This window comes from Harpia harpyja, chromosome 7, assembly GCF_026419915.1.
Source record: "Harpia harpyja isolate bHarHar1 chromosome 7, bHarHar1 primary haplotype, whole genome shotgun sequence".
Classification (NCBI taxonomy): Eukaryota; Metazoa; Chordata; class Aves; order Accipitriformes; family Accipitridae; genus Harpia; species Harpia harpyja.
The window spans coordinates 9,862,708-9,882,993 of record NC_068946.1 but is presented as its reverse complement, the minus strand read 5'-3'; the positions used below and the strand labels follow the sequence as shown (position 1 = coordinate 9,882,993).

General features: G+C 43.9%; 1 protein-coding gene across 6 annotated transcripts in view; it reads right to left on the bottom strand.

Annotated features, from left to right (window-relative positions):
• The window catches only part of LACTBL1 (lactamase beta like 1), a 43,989-nt gene that overhangs the window by 2,938 nt on the left and 20,765 nt on the right, over window positions 1-20,286 (bottom strand). Inside the window, exons 2-8 of one of the 6 annotated variants that reach the window (XM_052791162.1) lie at window positions 19,867-19,984; window positions 14,800-14,887; window positions 11,418-11,562; window positions 9,898-10,007; window positions 6,405-6,562; window positions 4,510-4,757; window positions 1,474-1,579 (exon numbers count right to left, since the gene is read on the bottom strand). In XM_052791162.1, coding sequence (XP_052647122.1) covers window positions 1,474-1,579; window positions 4,510-4,757; window positions 6,405-6,562; window positions 9,898-10,007; window positions 11,418-11,562; window positions 14,800-14,820 — 788 coding nt within the window. In that variant the 5' untranslated portion in view covers window positions 14,821-14,887; window positions 19,867-19,984. The other 5 variants (XM_052791161.1, XM_052791163.1, XM_052791167.1 and 2 more) reach the window with 5 other exon arrangements.

Below are 20,286 nucleotides of genomic sequence, written 5' to 3'. Positions count from 1 at the left end.
ACTGTTTATAATTGTTCACCAAAGAATATATCCATTCTTTTTAAAAGCAGAATTGTGAGTTACAGGTGCTTACCTTAAAGGTCTCAAAATCCCAGGTAAGCCTCTTTGGAGATTTAACATGGTATAATCGCTTAAGCACCTAAGCTACCTTAAGATGGTAAAAGCACTTAAAAATCTACAAAGCAGCATCTAGCAATGTTGAGTCATTAAAGACACCTGAGTGCTTCAGTCTTTAATATCCATAAAGTGATTTAAGTCTTTAGACTTGAATGAAGTTTAATGACATGAAGACATGAATGGGTAATTTTTTTCAAACGTGTTCAAAATTCATGATGTCTTCAACGTTGCTTGGTTTTTTTTTTTTACTTGTATGAAGCCACACACCTCACTGAGGCCTATTTAGATCATAAATTTGGTACCTTTTCAACAACTTCCAGCTCATGGAGCTGAATAAAAGCATGATGAGTATATATATATATTTCGACCCCAAGAATGCATACATTCTGGATTTAAATTTTATATCTGAAATGGAGCTGAATTTCAACATACCCAGAAAAATATGTTAAAATTTCTATATCAATGAATGGAATTTCTTTTAGGAAGAAGGATCTGTTTGCTGTGAAGTATAGCTGGGAACAGGGAGACAGAGTTAAAACTATCAACATGTCAAGTAATAAGGGGTTGAGAGACTATGAGTGGATGTCCTTATGTATCTTAATGGTAAGCATAATATGAATACCAAAGAAGATGATGGTATTAAGGTCTTAAAATCCTTTATGGAACATCTATTGTAACAACCTATATGACATGGGACAGAACTAATACAAGGTTGCCATGATCGAGCCATTGAATTCTCTAAGCTTGCAGACTTCAAGTCATGGTGAATCCGCAGCAACACTAGGCAAATTATTTCAGAATGTAATTCTATTCCCTAAAAATTTTGCAGACTTAGAAAGTTTTTCCCAGTTAGTCTGAATCCTTTCCCTCACCTGCTGTCTGTTGGATCCTGTTCATATTTCTGAGTGTTTGCAACTCAGGTAATAGACTTTTAACAGGCTATATAAATTGTAACAAACATTAATAGAACTTACAGAAAATTTAGAGACATGCAAATATCTACAGACAGAGCATGATTTTAAGTGAAATCTATGATGGTTTAAACCATTTAAATTAACATGCCTTTCCACTTTTGAAAATCTGCATCTTTCACAATTTAAGGCTCATTGGACCTAACTATAGCAGTTTAATTTGCCTTATCTAGGCTTCTCACTTAGACTCTATACACATTAAAAAAAAACCCTGGCACCTCCAACAGGCACTTTTTCCAGCCTAAGACAGGTGTTTGGGTAGATGGCTGAAGCTTCCTTTAGGAATGGCTGTCTTTTATCCATTGGCCATGGAGACTGCAGGTGGGGCTAATATCAGTGGAGAACACAAACCCAGACCAAAAGCTCGTAAGTGAATATATGTGACCTGGTTCCAGGATCAGCAACCAAGACATCATCTTTCAGAAGAGCTAGAGCATCTTGCGTATTGCCCTTCCACAGCAGGCTGGTAGATCGCAGCCTCCTGGGCAGACCTGTACCATGGAGAAAAGAAGTTAACAGTTTGAGACAAATCATGGTCCAGGAAACTTTGAGTCTGGTAAAGAGTGAGCAAAAGGCAAGATTCAATGGCAAGATGGAAACAACAATGATGCACACATGTGCTTTATACACATAGCAAATATGCTGCAAGGACCTGTTCGTACGGGACTGCAGGACACAGTATTCAAGTCATGGACCACTGAATCTGGGTAATGTAACTCCTACCCCAGCACCAACTCTGGGTTGCTACATTTCAGTAAAAATGCTTTGATGAATGATTAAAAAACCCCTGTATCCCCAAGTGTATTTTGGAAGAGAAGGGCATATTGGGTGTTGGGGAAATCCCTGTCCATATTTCCATGTGACTGTATTCCCTTGACTACAAAGGTGTGTAGCAGCCCCTTTAAACAGATTTTTGTTCTTTACAACTTCCTACAGAGGGCTTGAACTTTCTGAACCATTCCAGGCTTGGCCTGAAGTATTTTTAGCTTTTATTTTTTCAGCTTTAGCAACATTTATTCAGGATTTCTGAATGTAGAAGAAATTAAGTTCTTTTCACTTTTAATTCCACAACACTGAACATGGATTCCCTAAAAACTTTTGGCCAGGATTTTTTAAAATGCCACAGCTCCTTTGCACAGGATCTACAGCTCACCAAGTCCAGAACTTGGATTACATCTGGAATGAAATCCGCATTGCAGTTTACAGCTGACTTTGATTTAGAGGTTGGGAGGAAATCAGGAAGGGTACATGACAGAAAAATGACTTGCAATAGTCTGCTCAGTGAGCATGTGCTTAATCATGGCAGAGCTGAATGAGGCCCTATTTTTTTGTAGCAGCAACACCTGTTTTTCTCAATTGACCTGACCTTGGGATTTGAACTGGAATGAGAACACTTTTTCTGCTTCTGGTCTGTGGTTATTTGTGCAGCTGAATGACCAGATAAGAGATGCACTGAGCACCTTCAAGTACACAATGGGCTCCTTCATTTCCTACTTGCCGCAATGGCAGCAAAGAAAACATTGCACCACTGGGAGAGTTCAACCAGTGCCATGACAACAGTGCAATGCCTCTCTTGAGATTCATTAGAAACGATAAACCAGCCAATATGTGAACATAACAGAAAATCCACAGTCATTGATTTATACCTCATGTGCTGCTAATTGATGTGACAAGCATGCTGTTAATAATTTACAATAGCATCTCATACTGTCATTCATATATATTTGAAAATCATAGTCTTAACAAGCTGGAGCTTCCCTCTAGCAATGTATCCATCAAGTGCTGAGGAGAAAAATCTTTGGAGTTACTTTTGTAGTATGCAATGTAGAAAAGTCCAGATAATGAGGATATATTATAGATCAGTTTCCACTGGAAGAATTTAGATGAAAAACACTTTACAATATGTCATGCAGTGGCTTTGATCTTGATGCAGAACCTATTCCTTTTTGGTTTTTGACAGACAGGAAATGTAATATGTGACCTCAACATTAATTTGATTTTCAGTTGCGATTTTGAAACTGTGCTTTTCCTTCTACTAAATTGTCAGGGTCCAAGCTGGTTGGTGTGCCCTGCTGGTATGGTCTGGGAAATATGGGCCACATTCTAAAAAAAAAAAAAAACAAAAACAGACATAGGAATGTAAAAGAAGCTAAGAAGGAGCACAAATCCAGCACAGTGATGGAAGCAATGGAATGGCTGCACATTACAAGCAATGCTATGACCAGGTACATTTTTGACATATGCTTCCTCCAAGTAATTCTAGGGCATATCTCACACCTCACTAGGTGACAGGAAACTGCAGCAGGACTAGGAGATGTAGCTCCAGCACAGGCTGCTCCTGCAAGGAGCAGCCAGACCAGCTTCAGGTGCTCCTGAGAGTCAGAGGCGAACAGGCAGAGTTGGTGCCCCTGAGGACATCATCAGGCTGGCTAGAGCAAGACCTTGTCTGCAGGGAGAGGGGCTGTGCAGCATTGTGCACACATCTTTCTTTCTGCCTCCTGCTGCCACTGGCCACTTTGGGTTGGTTGGTTGTTTCTAGATTTCAGTTACATCATTCCTTTTGCGGGAACACTTATCTTGATATTGGCTTGCTTCAGGTGATGCTATACCCTGTCCTGAGGTACTGCAATTTGCCTATAAGCTATTTTGATCTTAGGTCCTAATTTTAGGGCATTTACTCCAATCTGGAATAATGCAGGTGCTACAGAGTTTAATCAAAATGCCACATGAGGTATCAGCACAGTCTCTTTGGCCATTAAATTCTGGAATCTCTGAGTCAAGTATTAGCATCTTTATTTCTGAGAAAGGTTAAAGCTCTCCTGAGTCTTGTGAGCTCCTTCTACCTTAATGTAAGAGTTACCCAATTATGAAGGTAACAGTAGATTAATAGTCTTCTGACAGCAAGTACAAAGCTATTAATAGCTCAGGAATCCCAGATCAGAAGCCACACTGACAGCTAAATTTAGCTCAGTGCTCAAGGTCTATCTGTTCAAAGCAAAGAGGTTTGGTGCCACTTTGACGCCTAACTCTACATCTCAGAAAAATGAGAGCACTCCGGGCTGAAGTACAAAAACCTGTTATGCAATTGGAGCCTGACTTCAGGTCATGCTACTGTGTTAAAAGAAATATATATTCACCTTGCACAGGAAAAAACAATTCCCCACCCCACAGTGCAGCTTGGGCCCCTTCCTAGCAGGTGGCCTGGACAAGAGTTTCCTCTTAGCACTTCATGAAGCTGCTGACAGCTTGCCTCCAAGGGTCCTGCCTGACCTCTGGGAAGTGCAAAGGTGCAGGGTCCATATTGGGAAATGGCCTCAACAGCAACCTTTTCTATCCCTGGCATATGGTCTGTTCTCTCTGTGGTCTCTTTCAAGTGGCATAATGGTGGGCAGAGGGCAAGCAGGTGCCAGCATTGTCTCACCTGAGAGCTGGCTGGCCATTCTGCGCAAGGTAACAGGTGATGGTTTAAGTGGCATTGAGCCTTTTTCCAAAAAAATCGGCCCATCTGCTGTGTACCTCTGTTCTGATTCCTTGAGCCTTCCCAGAGGATTCTTAATAACAAAGTTCTGGGCATAACGTTCCAATGGGTCATCAAGAGACATGACTTTTCCTTCCTCCCACATCTTGTACAACATAATGGTGGGAAAGATCTTGGACACACTGGCAATTCTGTCAAGGAAGAAACATTTATAGAAATTAAGCATTAAGAAAACCATGAATCAAGAGGATTGATGGTCAGTACATGAGATCACCCAACTGACCCACTGCCTGTAGCTTTACACGCAACACCTTTGCTAATTCAGAACAGAATGGCTAAAATGCAGGTAAGAAGCTTGAATTAATATCTTTAACTCTGGTCTTTATGGACTGCAACATAACATTCAGTAGTATCTCCCCAATAGTGCAGTGGGCTACAGAACATTTTCTGTTCACTTAGTATTCATAAGATGACATATTTTGTAAATTATTGCTTAGTAAGTACCATAACAAGTTGCAAGTAGTTTATTGGAATTTTAAGGTTAAAATGCCATAAAATTTTACATTTCATAGTCAGTGTGATATTTGGGTGGCTTCAGAACAGAGTCAAATTTACAAAAGGTCTTCTGGAATAGGACTCTGGTTATATTTTGTTGGTTTTGGGAAACAGGGCCATGATTAAGAGGGATGGCTGGGGTCATCTGTATTGTGCTGCTCGAGGTGAAATTCTTGGACTGGTGCAAGATGGCCTAGAGTGAAAGCATTTGCCAAGAATGTTTTCATTAATCAGAAACGAAAGCCAGACGTTCAAAGATGATCAGATATTGTCGTAGTTCCAACCATAAACAATATCGACTGGTAATAAATCTTTTCCAGGGGAGTCTCTGTGGTGCAATTGGTTAGTGTGTTTGGCTGTTAACTGAAAGGTTGGCGGTTCAAGCCCAACCAGGGACGCATTCCCCTTTCCTTGCCAATGGCAGGGGGGTTGGAACTAGATGACCTTTAAGGTCCTTTCCAGCCCAAACCATTCTATGATTCTGGAAGAAATGAGGTCATCTGTGCAGGGATTTTACCATGATACACAGGGGGAAAAAAAATGGTAGTCACAGCTGCTGAAACTTTCCAAAATTGTTTATGCTGAGGACAACATTTGATAGTCAGAGTGCAGCCCATATGTTTTATATATAGCACAGTTATAAATCACTGAGAATAGAACTTTAAAGGAAGTGAACACTTCCTTTGTATTTGTTTTTATTTTTTAACTCACACTAAGAGCTTGATTTTATCTTCATCTAAAAAATAATGGCCAATATGACTTTGACTTCACTGGGAGAATGAATAAGCGTACAGGTCTACTGTATGTGTTCAGTAGATACTCTTCCCAAACACCATTTTTGCTACACTGAACTTTTTTTTTTTTTTTTTTAATTCTACGGCACTGTCTCCTCACTGCTCGCAAAACCTGTGCTAGCTCTCAGTCTTCAGATTTGTGCCTTAGGCCTCCTCAAAGCATGGAGACATTCCTATGTAAGGAGTAGTATGTTTTCAGGTTCTTCAGGATGGTCACCGCTATTCCAATTTAAAAGGTTGTCAGATCAAATTAAAAAAAAAAAACCAAAGTAAACAACTCAGTAAGCCAAAAGCATATGATAATTTACGGACTAGCTGAAGCATTGTCTCACAAAGTTTCAGTGTAACCCAGAAGCGGTTTCTGCAGTGGACCCGAGCCAGTAGAAGATGTGGTTTGTGACAGTGGCTCTATTCCTAGATATCAGATCTCCATATGTGTATCTATCTCCTATTTCCCTAGCTCTCATGCCTGCAATACATCTGTCTCACCTGTAAATAGTGTACTCATTGGGCACCACTGAGGAAGGGTCCGAACCATTCTTCTTTCCGAAGTTGCCTGTCCAGAGCACAGTGTCGTTGTAGATAACAATGGCAGACATGGCAGGGAGACCAGAGCTATGAATCTTTTGACGCAGCATCATATCTACCTGGACAATGATGGGAAATTATGAATTTCCAAATGAAGAGTTTTGTAATGCATCTAGTCTGTAACAGGTGGTAGAAGATGCAGACCATCAGCCCTCCTTACTTCCAAGCACTTGAGAGTGATTTTTTCAAATACGTTTTGGCAAAAGAAAATATTTTAACTATACTGTTCCTTTGAATTGCTTGTGCTGAATTATCCAGTATCTATCTTTAAGTCTATATATCCACCATGTAGAAGAATGTGGTGCTTATCTTTCTAATACCTATGATGCTTATATGATTAAAAACAAATGTTAAAACCTAAGAATTGTAATTTCTTCCTTTTTAAATTGTACTGTGCACATCTGTTATTTGCACTAGTATTTTAGGTTCAAAGATGTATAGGAAAAAGATCCAGACTTTTCAAATATCCCATGACACTTTTCATGCCATGAAACATGCTAGAGCTATGACTCCTGTTTAAACAGCAATCTGAGAAACTGCACTGAGCAACTAGAGGGCTGTGATTGCTCTTTGCTCCCTCTTGTGCTAGGATTGTGTAGACCTAATGTCCTGGTTTCAGCTGGGATAGAGTTAATTGTCTTCCTAGGAGCTGGTATAGTGCTATGTTTTTGAGTTCGGTATGAGAAGAATGTTGATAACACACTGATGTTTTCAGTTGTTGCTAAGTAATGGTTAGTCTAAAGTCAAGGATTTTTCAGCTTCTCATGCCCAGCCAGCAGGAAGGCTGGAGGGGCACAGGAAGTTGGGAGGGGACACAGCCAGGGCAGCTGACCCAAAGTGGCCAACAGGGTATTCCATACCATGTGATGTCACGTCTAGTACATAAACTGGGGGGAGTGGGGCTGGGGGGATCACTGCTTGGGAACTAACTGAGCATCGGTAGGCAGGTGCATTGCATTGTGCATCACTTGTATATTCCAATCCTTTTATTATTACTATTGTCATTTTATTATTGTTATCATTATCATTATTAGTTTCTTCTTTTCTGTTCTATTAAACTGTTCTTATCTCAACCCACAAGTTTTACTTTTTTTTTTTTCTGATTCTCTCCCCCATCCCACTGGGTGGGGGTAGAGTGAGTGAGAGGCTGCATGGTGCTTAGTTGCTGGCTGGGGTTAAACCACGACACCTAATCAGCCAGCTGTGGTCCACCCACCTCTTGCAAGCAGAATGCATTGGTCTTGCTCTTCTATGATTTTTTCAAAGCTATGTCATCATCATGCCTAAGTTATCTTTTGCACAGAAAGTTTACGACATAAGAAATGGCCTTCCAAGACCAGCATCTGAGACAAGAAAGGCCAACATGAGTCATGTCCTCAGGACCTCTTCACTGGATGGACTGGTGATGTGCACTGACAGCCAGCAGTGGAAACATCCAAACACCCAACTTGTGCCAAGTCCTTCTGTAGAGGTTCTTTGCCCTCCCCTCCCCATGTGCCTGTGGCCCATCTAGTATGGTTAGGTACATCAGCACCTCCAGAGAACAGACTGCTCTTATGTCAGCAAGCATGGTCCTCCTTAGAGTTTTCTCAGTCTGGCATGTAGACCTGCCTGGACCTGCAAAAAGTTGACGAAAATATGTGATGCTTTTCTAGACTTGAGTGTCATTGAATCCAATACTCAGTGTTTGGATTTGGCCACTAGGAAGACTATTCTGAGGAAAATGTAGGCCTTTCTGATAAGCAAAAGTATTTACCCTTAGAAGAGAAATGTTTCCTTAAGCCTCATGCATGATTGAATATCACTCTCCTGTTTCAAGCTGCCCTGGGCTAGGAAAAAGTCTTCCCCTGTATGCATCTGGTCGCTGGCCTGGCACAGGATGGTAGTTTGTCTCAGGTAGTGCAGGATCTTTAGTGTGGGTTTGAGTGTCCACAGACTTAGGCAGAACCTGAGGGCATCTGAAGATACACTTTCGAGGTGCTAGTGCCTAAGGCCCCTTCAAATACCTATGTCTTCCTATGCATCTAGTGTTCAGGTTCTCTGTGCCTTATTCCATCTGCAAAATAAGAATAGTTTCACTAGCCTACTTTGAAGAAGTGCTTGGATACTTCATTTCTAAGGAGCATAAAGAAGAGAGGTTAGATGACGGCTGGACACCCAATGTTCTGCACATTCCCCCACCTCTCTGACTAATCCTAATTGAATAATAAAATACTTCTCTATAGTAACCCTAGAGACAGTGGCAGAGACTTCATAAATGTGAATGTGAAGTGATAGCAATTGAAATTCTGCATAGGTAAATTGATGTGCATGCTGGAAAACAACCCTAACTTCACAAAACATACTCACAGATGGGCAGTGAGCTGGTCATTAACACTCAGGAACAAGATCTTGGGGCTATGATGGATGCTCCTATGTAAACATTTGCTCAGTGCCCCATGGCAGAAAAAAAGGTAAATCAAATATGAGGGATTATTAGAGAAGTAACATAAAATAAAACAGAAAACACCATTTTATCACTGTATAAATCCCTGATCCACTTGCACCTTGAATACTGTATACAGTACTGATTTCCCACATCTACACAAGAGTGTGCTAGAGCTGGAAAAGATTCAAAGAAGGTTAAAAAGAATGATCAGAGCTGTGGGACACCTTCTGTTATGACTAATTAAGCTATTCATGAGAAAGATACAAATGAGACGGTATATTATATGATAGGGGTCTACAAAATCAGGAGTGTCCTGTCAGAGCATGGCTGTCCTTATGGTCCATACAGTCAAGGCAACCCTGCAGTATTTTCTCATTGCGAATAGAGCCTACCAGAATTTCAGACAGTGCTAAAATTTCAGAGACAGTATATCATACTGAGGAAAAGCATGTATCTCATTCAGATGCAGGTCCCCTCTTCCTCTTCTCCTTCCCCTCCATTCCCTTCCTTGAAGTTACCTACAAGTAACTTTTTAATTTTTAAATGGTGGCATGGGGAAAGCCAGCAGAACAATAAAATAAGGAATTGACAGTTACTGATGAATAGGAACTAGTTACATGAGTCACCGACTTTCCAGGACATGAGGGCTGCCTAATAGCAAACAAGATGCCAAAAGCCATCATTTTGTGCTGATGTATGCTCACCAGACCTTCTGATGGACAAGTAATAATGTTTCTTCATCATGGCTTACCCTTTGGATAAGATAACTGCTTATTGACCTGTTCTGCTGTATGTTCAGTGAAAGAGTTTTATATACCCATTTCTAGATTCACATGTTCTCCACCTCCTTGATTTCCCACCTCCTTCCCCAGAGATGCTCAGGGGCAAAATACATATTCTCCCCTTTACACTTTCAGAAAAGTAGTCATGACCGCTGTCTCCCTCTGTTCCTCTCTCCTCACAGACCTTCTCCAACGCGTCCTTCAGAATGGGGATTGGGTGGTCCAGCTGTACTGGTTCAGGATAGCGAGGGCACATCTGCACAGCTTCTGATCTCACTTCCATCACAGATGGACCTGGAAAATATTTCAATGATAGCATATGTGACTTCAGTAGACACACTAACAAGCTTTAACCTCATCCAGAAGTCAGCACTAGCTTTCTTGCTTGTGTTTTCCAAAGCTGAAGGAAACTTCTGGATAGGAAAGAGACAATCTTGGATTGTTTCTAACTCACATAAACAGGACTTGAAGAGGGCACTGTGCTCTGTTATTGCTTTTTCCAACATGGGATGGACACAGGATGGGCAGGTGCTGCAATAGGCTTCAACTGACTGCAACCTGGAAGAGTAAGGAACTGGGAGTACAGAAGACTCTGTAGGGTACCTGACAGTGGGTTTAGACCCCATGAAAGTGCCCTGCTCATGTCTAGGAGAAAGTCTGAGTTTGGGTTCAGGAGCACAGAGTTGTCCCATGCATATTGTAACCTCAGAAAATGGATGTAGAAGTGAATCGTGAGTGCTACCTGAAATCTTAACACTGTAACAACAGTTGATAGGCTGCATACCTAGTATATTAGCTGTCTTCTGAATTAGCTGTATCCTGCATATGCCAGAGACATATCTTAAATTTTTGTGGTAGGCAAAGATCTTTAAACTCAGTAAGAGACGGGAACTCTCTTACTTGGAGGCACTATTTTCCCAGTTGATCCCAAGGTGTTCATAAACACAGCTCCTCTGCTCTGTAAGCTGTAAACACAATACTTATTTATCTTTTCGCTTACCAACTGAGCATAAGACATTAGAAATACAGATGAGAAGAGAAATGGCACTATGAAAACTTTGAGATGAATGGTGATGGATACACAAGAGCCTACAGGCAGCCTCTGATACTCTGTGATAAAAATGTAGGGTCTGAAATCTTTTCAGACATTGGTCTATGAAGTACCTCTGGCACCTTCACTGTGGATTTTATGTCACCTTTGGGCTCTGATCCAGTTACACCGTATATATTGCATCTCTGCACAGACAGTGCCTTCAGTCTATGTGTTGAGTTTTCTATAATTAACATAAAGGAATTCTAGTGTTAACTGGGGGCTTGAGCCATTTCAAAGATCTAGGATTAGGGGAATAGAAGAAAACCCATAAGCTGAAGCACATGGTAAGGTGTAAACCAAAACCCATTCTAAACTGCAGTGACTTTTACGACAGGATGCTAAAGAAAAAGGTAGAGAATGTAAAATAAAATGTCTCCTTGGTATATCAATTAACATAGGTTAGCGCCAGAAGTAATGGAGCTTCTCTGGACACCAGCAGTGTTACATGGTTCATCTCCTCTGTGTCCTTGCACCAGCTAGGAGGAGGCAAATTTGTGTGCTGTTTGGGGAAATGCTCTTTGGGGAAAAATGTCCACACAGGCAGAGAGGCGTTTATTGGTCTCATAAATTTCTGTGCCAACCTATGACCAAACTTAAAGATAACTACTCACTGGGCTCCACCTTGGGGAGGCTGTACTGCCACAGAAAGCAGCCTGTCATTGCAACAGACAACAGGAAGAAGAAGATGGCCAACACATGAATCCACTTCACCTCCATAACAATGAGCTTGAGGAGGCTTCGGCTGCGGGATGCCTGCTGTAAACAGAAAAGATATGATCTCAGAGAGAGAAAAACTGCCTTTCATGCATATCAGCTAGGCGAAAGAGGCACACTACACCAGAGAATAAAGCTAATGCAGGGACATGGACTAATTCCAGTACTATTGTGGCACCAGAGCTGGGCATACCAGCCCACATTGAAATAACTGGAACCAGAGATGACTTCTTGTCTTCCAATGAGGTTTGTAAGATGTTACTCTCCTTACCTTGTTGGCCTTGTTGGTTCTTGTGGAAGAACACCATCCACTCTTTTTGCCTTTTCCCCTGTCTGCAGGTGAACCTCATCAGCCCAGGCTAGCAGGATTCTCTGTTACAGCTCTCATTTCCTCCCTTCTCAACCATCATGACTTATTCCTGGATATCTTTCCAACCTCTTTTTTCCAGAGTCCAGCATCTGTTCATGGCAGCCACCAGTCAGATCATCTGAGCAGATCCAGCTTTTGTAGATGAATGATGGAATTTTTCACCATGTACTGCCCTTACCCTTCTATTTTGTGCCTGTAATTCCCATTATATTGTGTACCATCTGTAAGCCTGGCATTTACAGATGCCATGTTTTGGAAAACTGGCTAATATTTGGGGTTTGTGCAGCTCTCACAACACTGGAGACCATCCAGGTTGGTGATACTACCATATAAATGTTGAAGAAAAACAAGGAATGGATGATAAATGATTAGGTGCCTAAGCATGAGCTGTGCTCTTTCACTGACTATAGGAGGTCAATAGGGTGCTTTCGAAAGTTTGGCAATTAATGTTATAAAACATATGGCCTGCCATTTGCATCCAATATGGTCCACATTCCAAAGCTGTTTCAGGTTGTCTGGACTCACTTATAGAATAGACAGACTAAAATACTCCCTTTAGATTTCCACATGGCCCTTTTTTTCTTTTTTGAGATACAGGATAGGTCATGCAAAAGCTTCTGCAAGTCAACTGAGCCTTGTCACTCACAACTAGGGAACCTGCAGAGCCACTTCCAGATTTGCACATGGCTCTGTGGCTCTGTAAAGATCCAACTGTGGAATCTAGCCCCTGCTGAAACTCTTGGTTGAAATTCCACTTTCTGTACAATAACAGAAATACATCACAATTATTTCTGAGGCCCTTTAGCCTGTTCAGGCATTCCCACATAAATTTCTGAAGGCAGCTTACTTCAGGTTATTCCATAACATGATTTAAAATTCAAGAATGGCTTAAGACCACACAGGTGCCTGCAGACCCACTCAGACCTAAGCCTGCCAGAGCACACATGCAGTCCGTATTCCAGCCTAAGAGACGTGTTCCTAAATAGGGGAATGCCATTTTGAGACAAAACCCAGGTTGGTTTAGATACACCAACCACATACAGTGCCTTAGTAGGCTGGAGATCATATCCATACAAGGAGAAGCCTGTGTACTGAGATCTCCTTAATCACCCCCACGCTGGCAGGTTTCAGTTTATGTAGAAGGATGTTGCCTACAGCTGCAATGAGATGCTGTTTTCCTGCAGCAAGGAGTGGGATAGGGCCCTCTTTCCCCTGGAGTAGTCAAAGGGATGACTTTCTTGGATTTAGTCCCATCATAATAAGATGACTTCCCCACCAACCTGCAATTCCTCTGACCATTTTTCTGCCTCTTTCCTTGCTTCACTGAGAAACCCTGATTCCTAGGTCCCTAAAAGCAGGGTGAAAGGAAAAGATTTTCTGGTATATGCCTCATCTGTTGAACTCCAGGCTCCCTAGATCACTAACCAAGGACTCAAAGATACCAACACTGAACTCCCAACCTTTAGTCCAAACTGCCCTTTACCTCTTGTGGATGATGAGTGCCCTGAATGTCTCTCTCATTACTGGCAATGCAGTGAAACTGTGGCAATGCTATGAAACTAGAGGCATGGATCTCTCTTTTATTGATGGGGCACCAAATATGCAAAAGTGTGAGGAATATTCATCACCCTGAGGAGATGCTCTACCCTCTAAGCTACCTTTCAGGAAAAATACCACTCTTTCACTGTACCTGGGAGACCATCAGACAAACAGATGGATAGATACCTACAAACAGACTCTTCACACTTCCCACTCCAGGACCTGTCTGGTCTTACCTCCCCTTCTGCTGGTTTCTCCATCTCACATACGTTACTTAGTGATCATCACTGCTAACAGCATAAACACAGCAAGGCAGGGGGAGGAAGGCTACCAAGCACTTAGACACATGCAAATGAATGCAAACACATACAGGAACAAGTGCGCACAGCTTCTCATGGCTAGGTTAGCTGTATGCTATGTTTTTATACCTGAGCTTCGAAAAAATTAGGATGGGGAGCAAAGAAATGGGGATTTCACATAGACCACCCAGGTACGCTGTCCTGCCCCACCATGCTTATCTAGGCAGACTATCACAGACACTGTGAGCCACTCAGTCAGAGGCACACCTCAGCACTGGTTAGGGAGAGCCAGAAAGAGCCCCAGTCCCCTGCACATACCATCGCCAGAAGCCGTCTCAGTCCCAGAGGCTGTTGTTAGGCATCCCAGCGCATGCATACCGTAACAAAACCACACCGTCTGATCTCAGCCCCGGTAAGGGGGGGAGCAGAGCACCTTGCCATGCTCCTAAATGCAGTTGTGTATCATGGGCAGCTGCTGCTCAGTTGCTCCGGCTGAAGTGGCCGTTTTTAGCTCCCTGACAGTCTAGGGTTTCCCTGTCCATTTGACCCATTCAGACACTCCAGAAAGTGCTGCTGACCTCCCCTGAGCAAGGAGATTAAGCCACAGGGACAGAATGGCATTTGTGCTCAGGAAAGTGCCTGAGAGATTGAATGTTAATTCTTCCTAATGCTTCTCTGCCATGTGTGTGAATCACAGCTGAAACCATGAGGGCTTCACGATCTATTTATAGCAGCTTCATCTCCTCCTGACATCTGAACAGGAGGCGATTAACTCATGAGATGGACAGCCCCTGGGTGCCTCCAGCCAGCCATCCCTGGGCGGGCTTGGGAGGGGGCAGGCTGGGCTGTTTGCAGGACGGGGAGGTGGGGGAGCTTAAGGCAGGAGCTCAGGCACTCTCTGGGCTTAATCCTGAACAGCCTCCTGGAGTTCCCCCACAGTGATAGACAAGGGAGTCATTCCCAGCTAACAGGCTCACTAGACATAAATAGAGCTGGTATTTTCTTTCCCCTTAGCTGCTGGGGACTCTGAAGGACGGTGGAAGGTTGTGATTTGCATGAGGTGAGCCTTACCTGCAGCTGTAACCCATCCATGGCTGCTCAGAAGTTTCTCCTCATCCCCTGTGCTGCCTGTCTCCACAAGCAAAAGGCTCATACAACCCTGTGATGAAGAGAAACAAAAAGTTAATGAAGGAGAAAAATTGAGTCAGAGCAAGGAGGGAAGCCCAGAGTAAAAAAGCCCAGCTCAGATAAGCAGACTGGCAGGGAGGGACTGGTTTTGGATAGGGAGATGTAACTACATGAGGTAAGTCCTCAGTAACAGCTTCGCTCTCTCTATCTCTGGCTTGGCAGCACCTTGTGTTTACTGCAAGGGCTGGTCCCAAGCTCTGGGACTTGCCAGGGCCCAAAGCCATCCTCATCCCACCTCCCAAACATGAGGAACTGGAGCTTTGAGACTTTCAGGGATGACACATTTCCACTGTGCCTGCTCTGCAGGGTCTTTCCAGCCCTCTCCCTGGCTTCTCAGCCTTGCTCCCTCTACACAGCCAACACCCTCCTTAGACCTGGGAATTACAGACACATCCAAAAAACTGTATGGCAGGTTTGGAAGTGCCAAGATAATGGCATGGCTGCCACTTTTCCCATAAAATCTCCCTCTTGTCTTGCTATCTGGCAGCGGCAATTCAATAGGCAACCCCCCCCATAAGAGCTCTTACCAGCCTTGCTGCTACCCTCCGACTTCCAGTGCTGATGAATTTGGGGCTGTCCTGGAGCTGCAGATGCTAAGAGCATCTGAAGCACTAATCCCAACAGTCAGCCTCTCTGAGCACAGATTAATCAGCCATGCCTCACCCCTCCTCAAGCAATGCAGCATCTGTCCAGGGATGCAGACATAAGGGAGTATTGCTGGTGATTTCATGGCTCAAACAATACAGCAGAGTGAAGAATGGGGAGCTGGAGAGGCAGGTATCCTTAACACATGGTAAGCTGGAAATGTTAATAATGAACTGCCATTATTATGTAAAGTACATTATAAACATTCTTCAAAGAAGAGGGCATTGTCATGCCCCCAGTTATGCACCAGATCCAGGGGCATTATGCACCTCAGGGGTCTTGCCATCCTATTGCCTTCTTCAGATGTTCACAGGTAAGGGTATTCTCTTCAATACCATCTCTTCATTTCAGTATGTCCAGTAGTGCCCCAAGCTCTGGCAGTGCCCAAAATACTCAAGTGGAGCTTATGCAGCCATGTGCCTGTGCCCCAGAGTTGTGCCCAAATTTTGCTGAATGGGGCTGCAGATGACATCCTTACTAATTAGAGTAGATAAGCTCCTCACAGTTTTGTTGCTCCTCATTTCTGGGAACTCCTATTTCCTTCTGTCCCTGCTACCAACCTTCCCAGGCTTTCCTTCACAGTCCGTGCAGTGATCTTCCCTCAAAGCCAAGAGAGGAAGTGCACATGTAGGTAACTCATGCTCTTTACCAATTACACGTTGTCATCCCATTCCCTCTTCATTTTCATTCTGTTTTTGCAGAGTTCATTAAAAAACTTAGAGTTTTTCAGTCTCCAACTCAGTGTAATTTGCAGCAATTCATTCATTATCCCCTTATTTCTTGACCTTCTCTCTCAGAGCTGTTCATTCTGTGCTTTCCCCCAAAAAGGACCTGCGTACCCACAACCAATGACAGTCTCAGTCTTTCCTGGCTCAGCAGTGTTTCATAAGTTTCACTTTCATGTTTTTCAGTCCTTCCTTGCAACTGAATGTCCTTCCACTGGCTCAGAGAAACCTCAAAACACGGCAGAAGGGGGGGTAAGAAGAGCTTGTGCCCACTCTGTCCTGAGCGGGTTTCCAGGGCAGTATCTCCCTCCTGGGCTGCTCTCTCAGAGCATCTCTCTGACCCAGAGAACCACAACCAGGAAGGTAAAGAGCAGTTGTCCTCCCTGCTGCCTGATGGAACATATACCGCACATAAGTGACTGCACACAAAAGATTTTGTGTTTCATAACACCAGTTACAGTAAAGCAACAGAGCCTCAGGCTGTGAAGGTGAATCCATGAAATAGCTTTGACCTGGAAGCACCCAGGAGTCCAGTGGGATAGGGAACAACCAAAACAGACAGCTGTCCAGGGGCTTTTTAGGCTTCTCTACCCCCTCAGCTGCAGATCAATGCAAAGACCTGTGCAGATCCCGGGCCACCCCTGCAGACAATCTGGCTGCATTCCTCTCTGTTTCTAGCTCATTTGGAGCCAGCCAAGCACTGCCACGATCACAAGCACTTTGGCAGGCTCTCTGCAGCTAAATTAGTTGGCCAACCCTGCCCAGAAACACTCTTTGTCATTGGCACTAATGGAGCTAATGCAGAGATATTGGAAATCAGCAGCGTGAGGTATCACCCCCACACACAGCCCCTTCCCACCTGCACATCCTGCTGGGCACCCCAGGCATTTCATTATTCCAGAATCTCAATCTTCTCCTCCTTCTTGAGTTCCTCTCCCATCCCATTTCCCTAGCTGAATCTGGGGGATATAGCTTGCCATACCGTATTGGGTAAACGCAGAAAGGATTTGGCAGTGGGTGGCTACAGACATGGCCTCTGGGGAGAGGTCAGGGGCTGACTTGTGCTGGCTCCAGTCAGCTCTGTAACGGACCCACCACAGGCCAAAGCTGAGCCCATCAATGAAGCTGGTGATGCCTCTGTGAAAACATATTTAAGAAAGGGCAGAAAACGCCAGATGGAGGGAGGAGGAAGGAACAAAGTGAGAAACAAAAGAGGAACAGTAAGGTCAGAGGAGGAGAAGGAGGTGCTCCATGGTGGTGCAGATATTCTCTGCAGCCCATGGAGGACTCATACCAGAGTAGATATTCCCTGCAGCCTGTGGAAGGGACCATGCCAGAGCAGATGTTCACACAGCAGACCGTGGGGGAACCACTCCAGGGCAAATGGATATTTCTGAAGAAAATGCAGCCCATGAAGGACCCACACTGGATGAGATTTTCCTGAAGGACTGCAGCCTGTGGGGATCCCATGCTGAAGCACAGGAAAGGTGGGGAGGAAGGAGCAGCAGAGAGAAACCACTTTGTACTGACCTTGACCCCATACACATCACTTTTGGGCAGGGGGATGGGTAGGGGAGTCTGGAGTGAAGAAGTGAAATTGAGTCTGAGAAAGGGGGGGAGGAAAGGTGTTGGTTTAATGTTTGTCTTTTTGTTTCCCACTACTCAAATTTGTAATTACATTATATTTTAATTGGCAATAAAAGAAGTTGCTTTTTCGCAAATTGTGTTTGCCTGCAACAGCAATTGGTAAGTGACCTCCCTGTTGTTACCTCAACCCACAAGCTTTCATGCTCCTGTTTTTTTCCTCTTTTCTCCCCCTGCTGAGGGAAGAGAGTGAGTGGGCAGCTAGGTGGGAGTTTTGCTGTTAGCCAAGGCTAATTCACCACAAGTGCATAAGGAAAAGCTCTCCCATATGACTTTTTCCCAGTACTGTTCTGCAAGGTCTCTGCCTTGAAGGGTATTCCTGCCATTTTCCTGCCACAGGAAGGAAAAAAAAATCCACCTAGAAGTCTTCAGGAAGGTTCCCAACTGCTGCCCAGGCCACTGGTTCAGAGCAGATCCCTATACAGAGAACTTGTCAAGGTTTGGTTTTGCTAGCTAGCAGGAACTGATGTGAATTTTTGTGCTCAGAGGTGTGCTGGCTCCTAGACTGTGAGAAAAAGCACCTCTGAGCTATTCCTTTATCTACAAAGTAAACAGGCCCAGTGACTAAGCGGTGAATAATCCTGTCTCTGTGAAGTATGGCAGTGAAATGCATACAGAAGCTTGGGATTAAACAGACCCTATCCCACTGTGGGAATGCCTTTTTTCCTTCTCTATGTATCTGATGATTCAAAACCAATAGAAGTTGTCTTGGTGAAATTTTACCCAAAATACTTGTACAGTCTCAAATGAAACAGCCTGAGCGGATGAATCAGGTCCTGATGTATAGTAGTTTAAAGAGAAGGAAAGAATTAGAAAATGAACTGGGACAGGCTCTTGAATGAATGGTCCAGGCACTTTCTGTCTGCTGGGGAGAGCAGTGAGCATGTTTCAGGGACATGGGCTCAGCCACACTATCATCTCGTTATTGGGCTGTCAGTCTTTTAGCAGTGACAAAGGGGAAGCTGCAGCAGGAAAAGCAATTGGCAGCTCTAATTGCCTTCCTCTCAGCGTCAGCCTTTGAACCAGCATGGGGGTGAAGGGGGATTTTCCCCCTTCCACAGTGCCACATTGCAGAGCTTAGCCAGGGACTCTGTTGTCCCACTGGGTGTTCTTTGTCTCCTACTGGGCACCATTGTCAGTCTTTGTGTCCCATTACCAGCTGGTTCATTTTCTTGCTAGTTTTGTATGGTTGAAGTGAGCTTTGAAAGTCAAAAGATAGAGCAGAGTGCCAAATGGGCTCCAGCTACATGTTCCCGTATCCAGGCATGCTAGCAATGGTGTGGACTTAGATGGCTATGGAGGGAGTGGCCAGCATTGCCATTTGCTGGCATTGCCCAACTCAGGAATTCAGAAAGTAAGTCAGTCAGAAGCTTCAGAAGAAATATTCAATATTGGAGACAGATGGGTCATGTTTCCAAAGGTCTCTCCAAAATAGGTAGTACAGAGGCACACTGTTTTTTACAATTTTGTTTAACATGTCATGACCACATGACCCCAGGATTTGGGAATTTAGTGAAAAACTGTTCATCAACAGATTTGTGATAAAATCAGACAAAAGTCTATGGAAATGGAAAATGCCGCTCCATGCTAGAGTATGGGATATACTGCATTATGTTCTATAAGGATTTGTCAGGGCCCTGAGAGCATTAATGGCCCTGACCAGCCTCACCTGCAGCCTCCACCTACATGCCCTGCCTCTTGGCCCAAAGGGCTGCATTTAGCTCAAGACCTGAGCCTTTAGCCTTTGCCTGAGATATGTTGTAAAACTGCTGGTGCCCAGTACAACCGTGCCCACTCCCATGCCTGGCCGTGGACTCTACTGATCCTGAGCCCAACATGTGGATTGACATTGGACCTGCCTTATCAACACCAGCTCCCCTGAGGACGGAGACTGTTGATTGAACCTGGCCACGATGTCTGGTGCTGCTCTGCTCACCTCACTTGGGTACTGTGGGGCTGGGTCCTGGCTGGTGATGTCCCTGCCCAGCTGGCTGTGTTATTGCCCTCGGCTCCTGGATCCCCATCCCTCAGGAAGCAGACAGTCCTCTTGCTCCCTGACAACAGTAAAATCCTTTCAATACATTTATTTTATTTAACGCATTTACAGAAAATGCATTTTTTTCTTCCTTAGCTTACCAACACGTTGATGCAAAAATATCCTGCTCCTGGAGCAGTACACAGACAGCAAACATACGTCTCCTATATGCCACAACCTTACTGAATATCTGCAAGTTGTCAACACACGAGGCAGTCCAATCCTTCTGCCACTGAAAAACTACAGACTGCCTGCTGTGCATTATGAGATTTTTGACAGTTACCTCAATCCGCAGGTCCTGCAGTCATGCGATTAGTATCC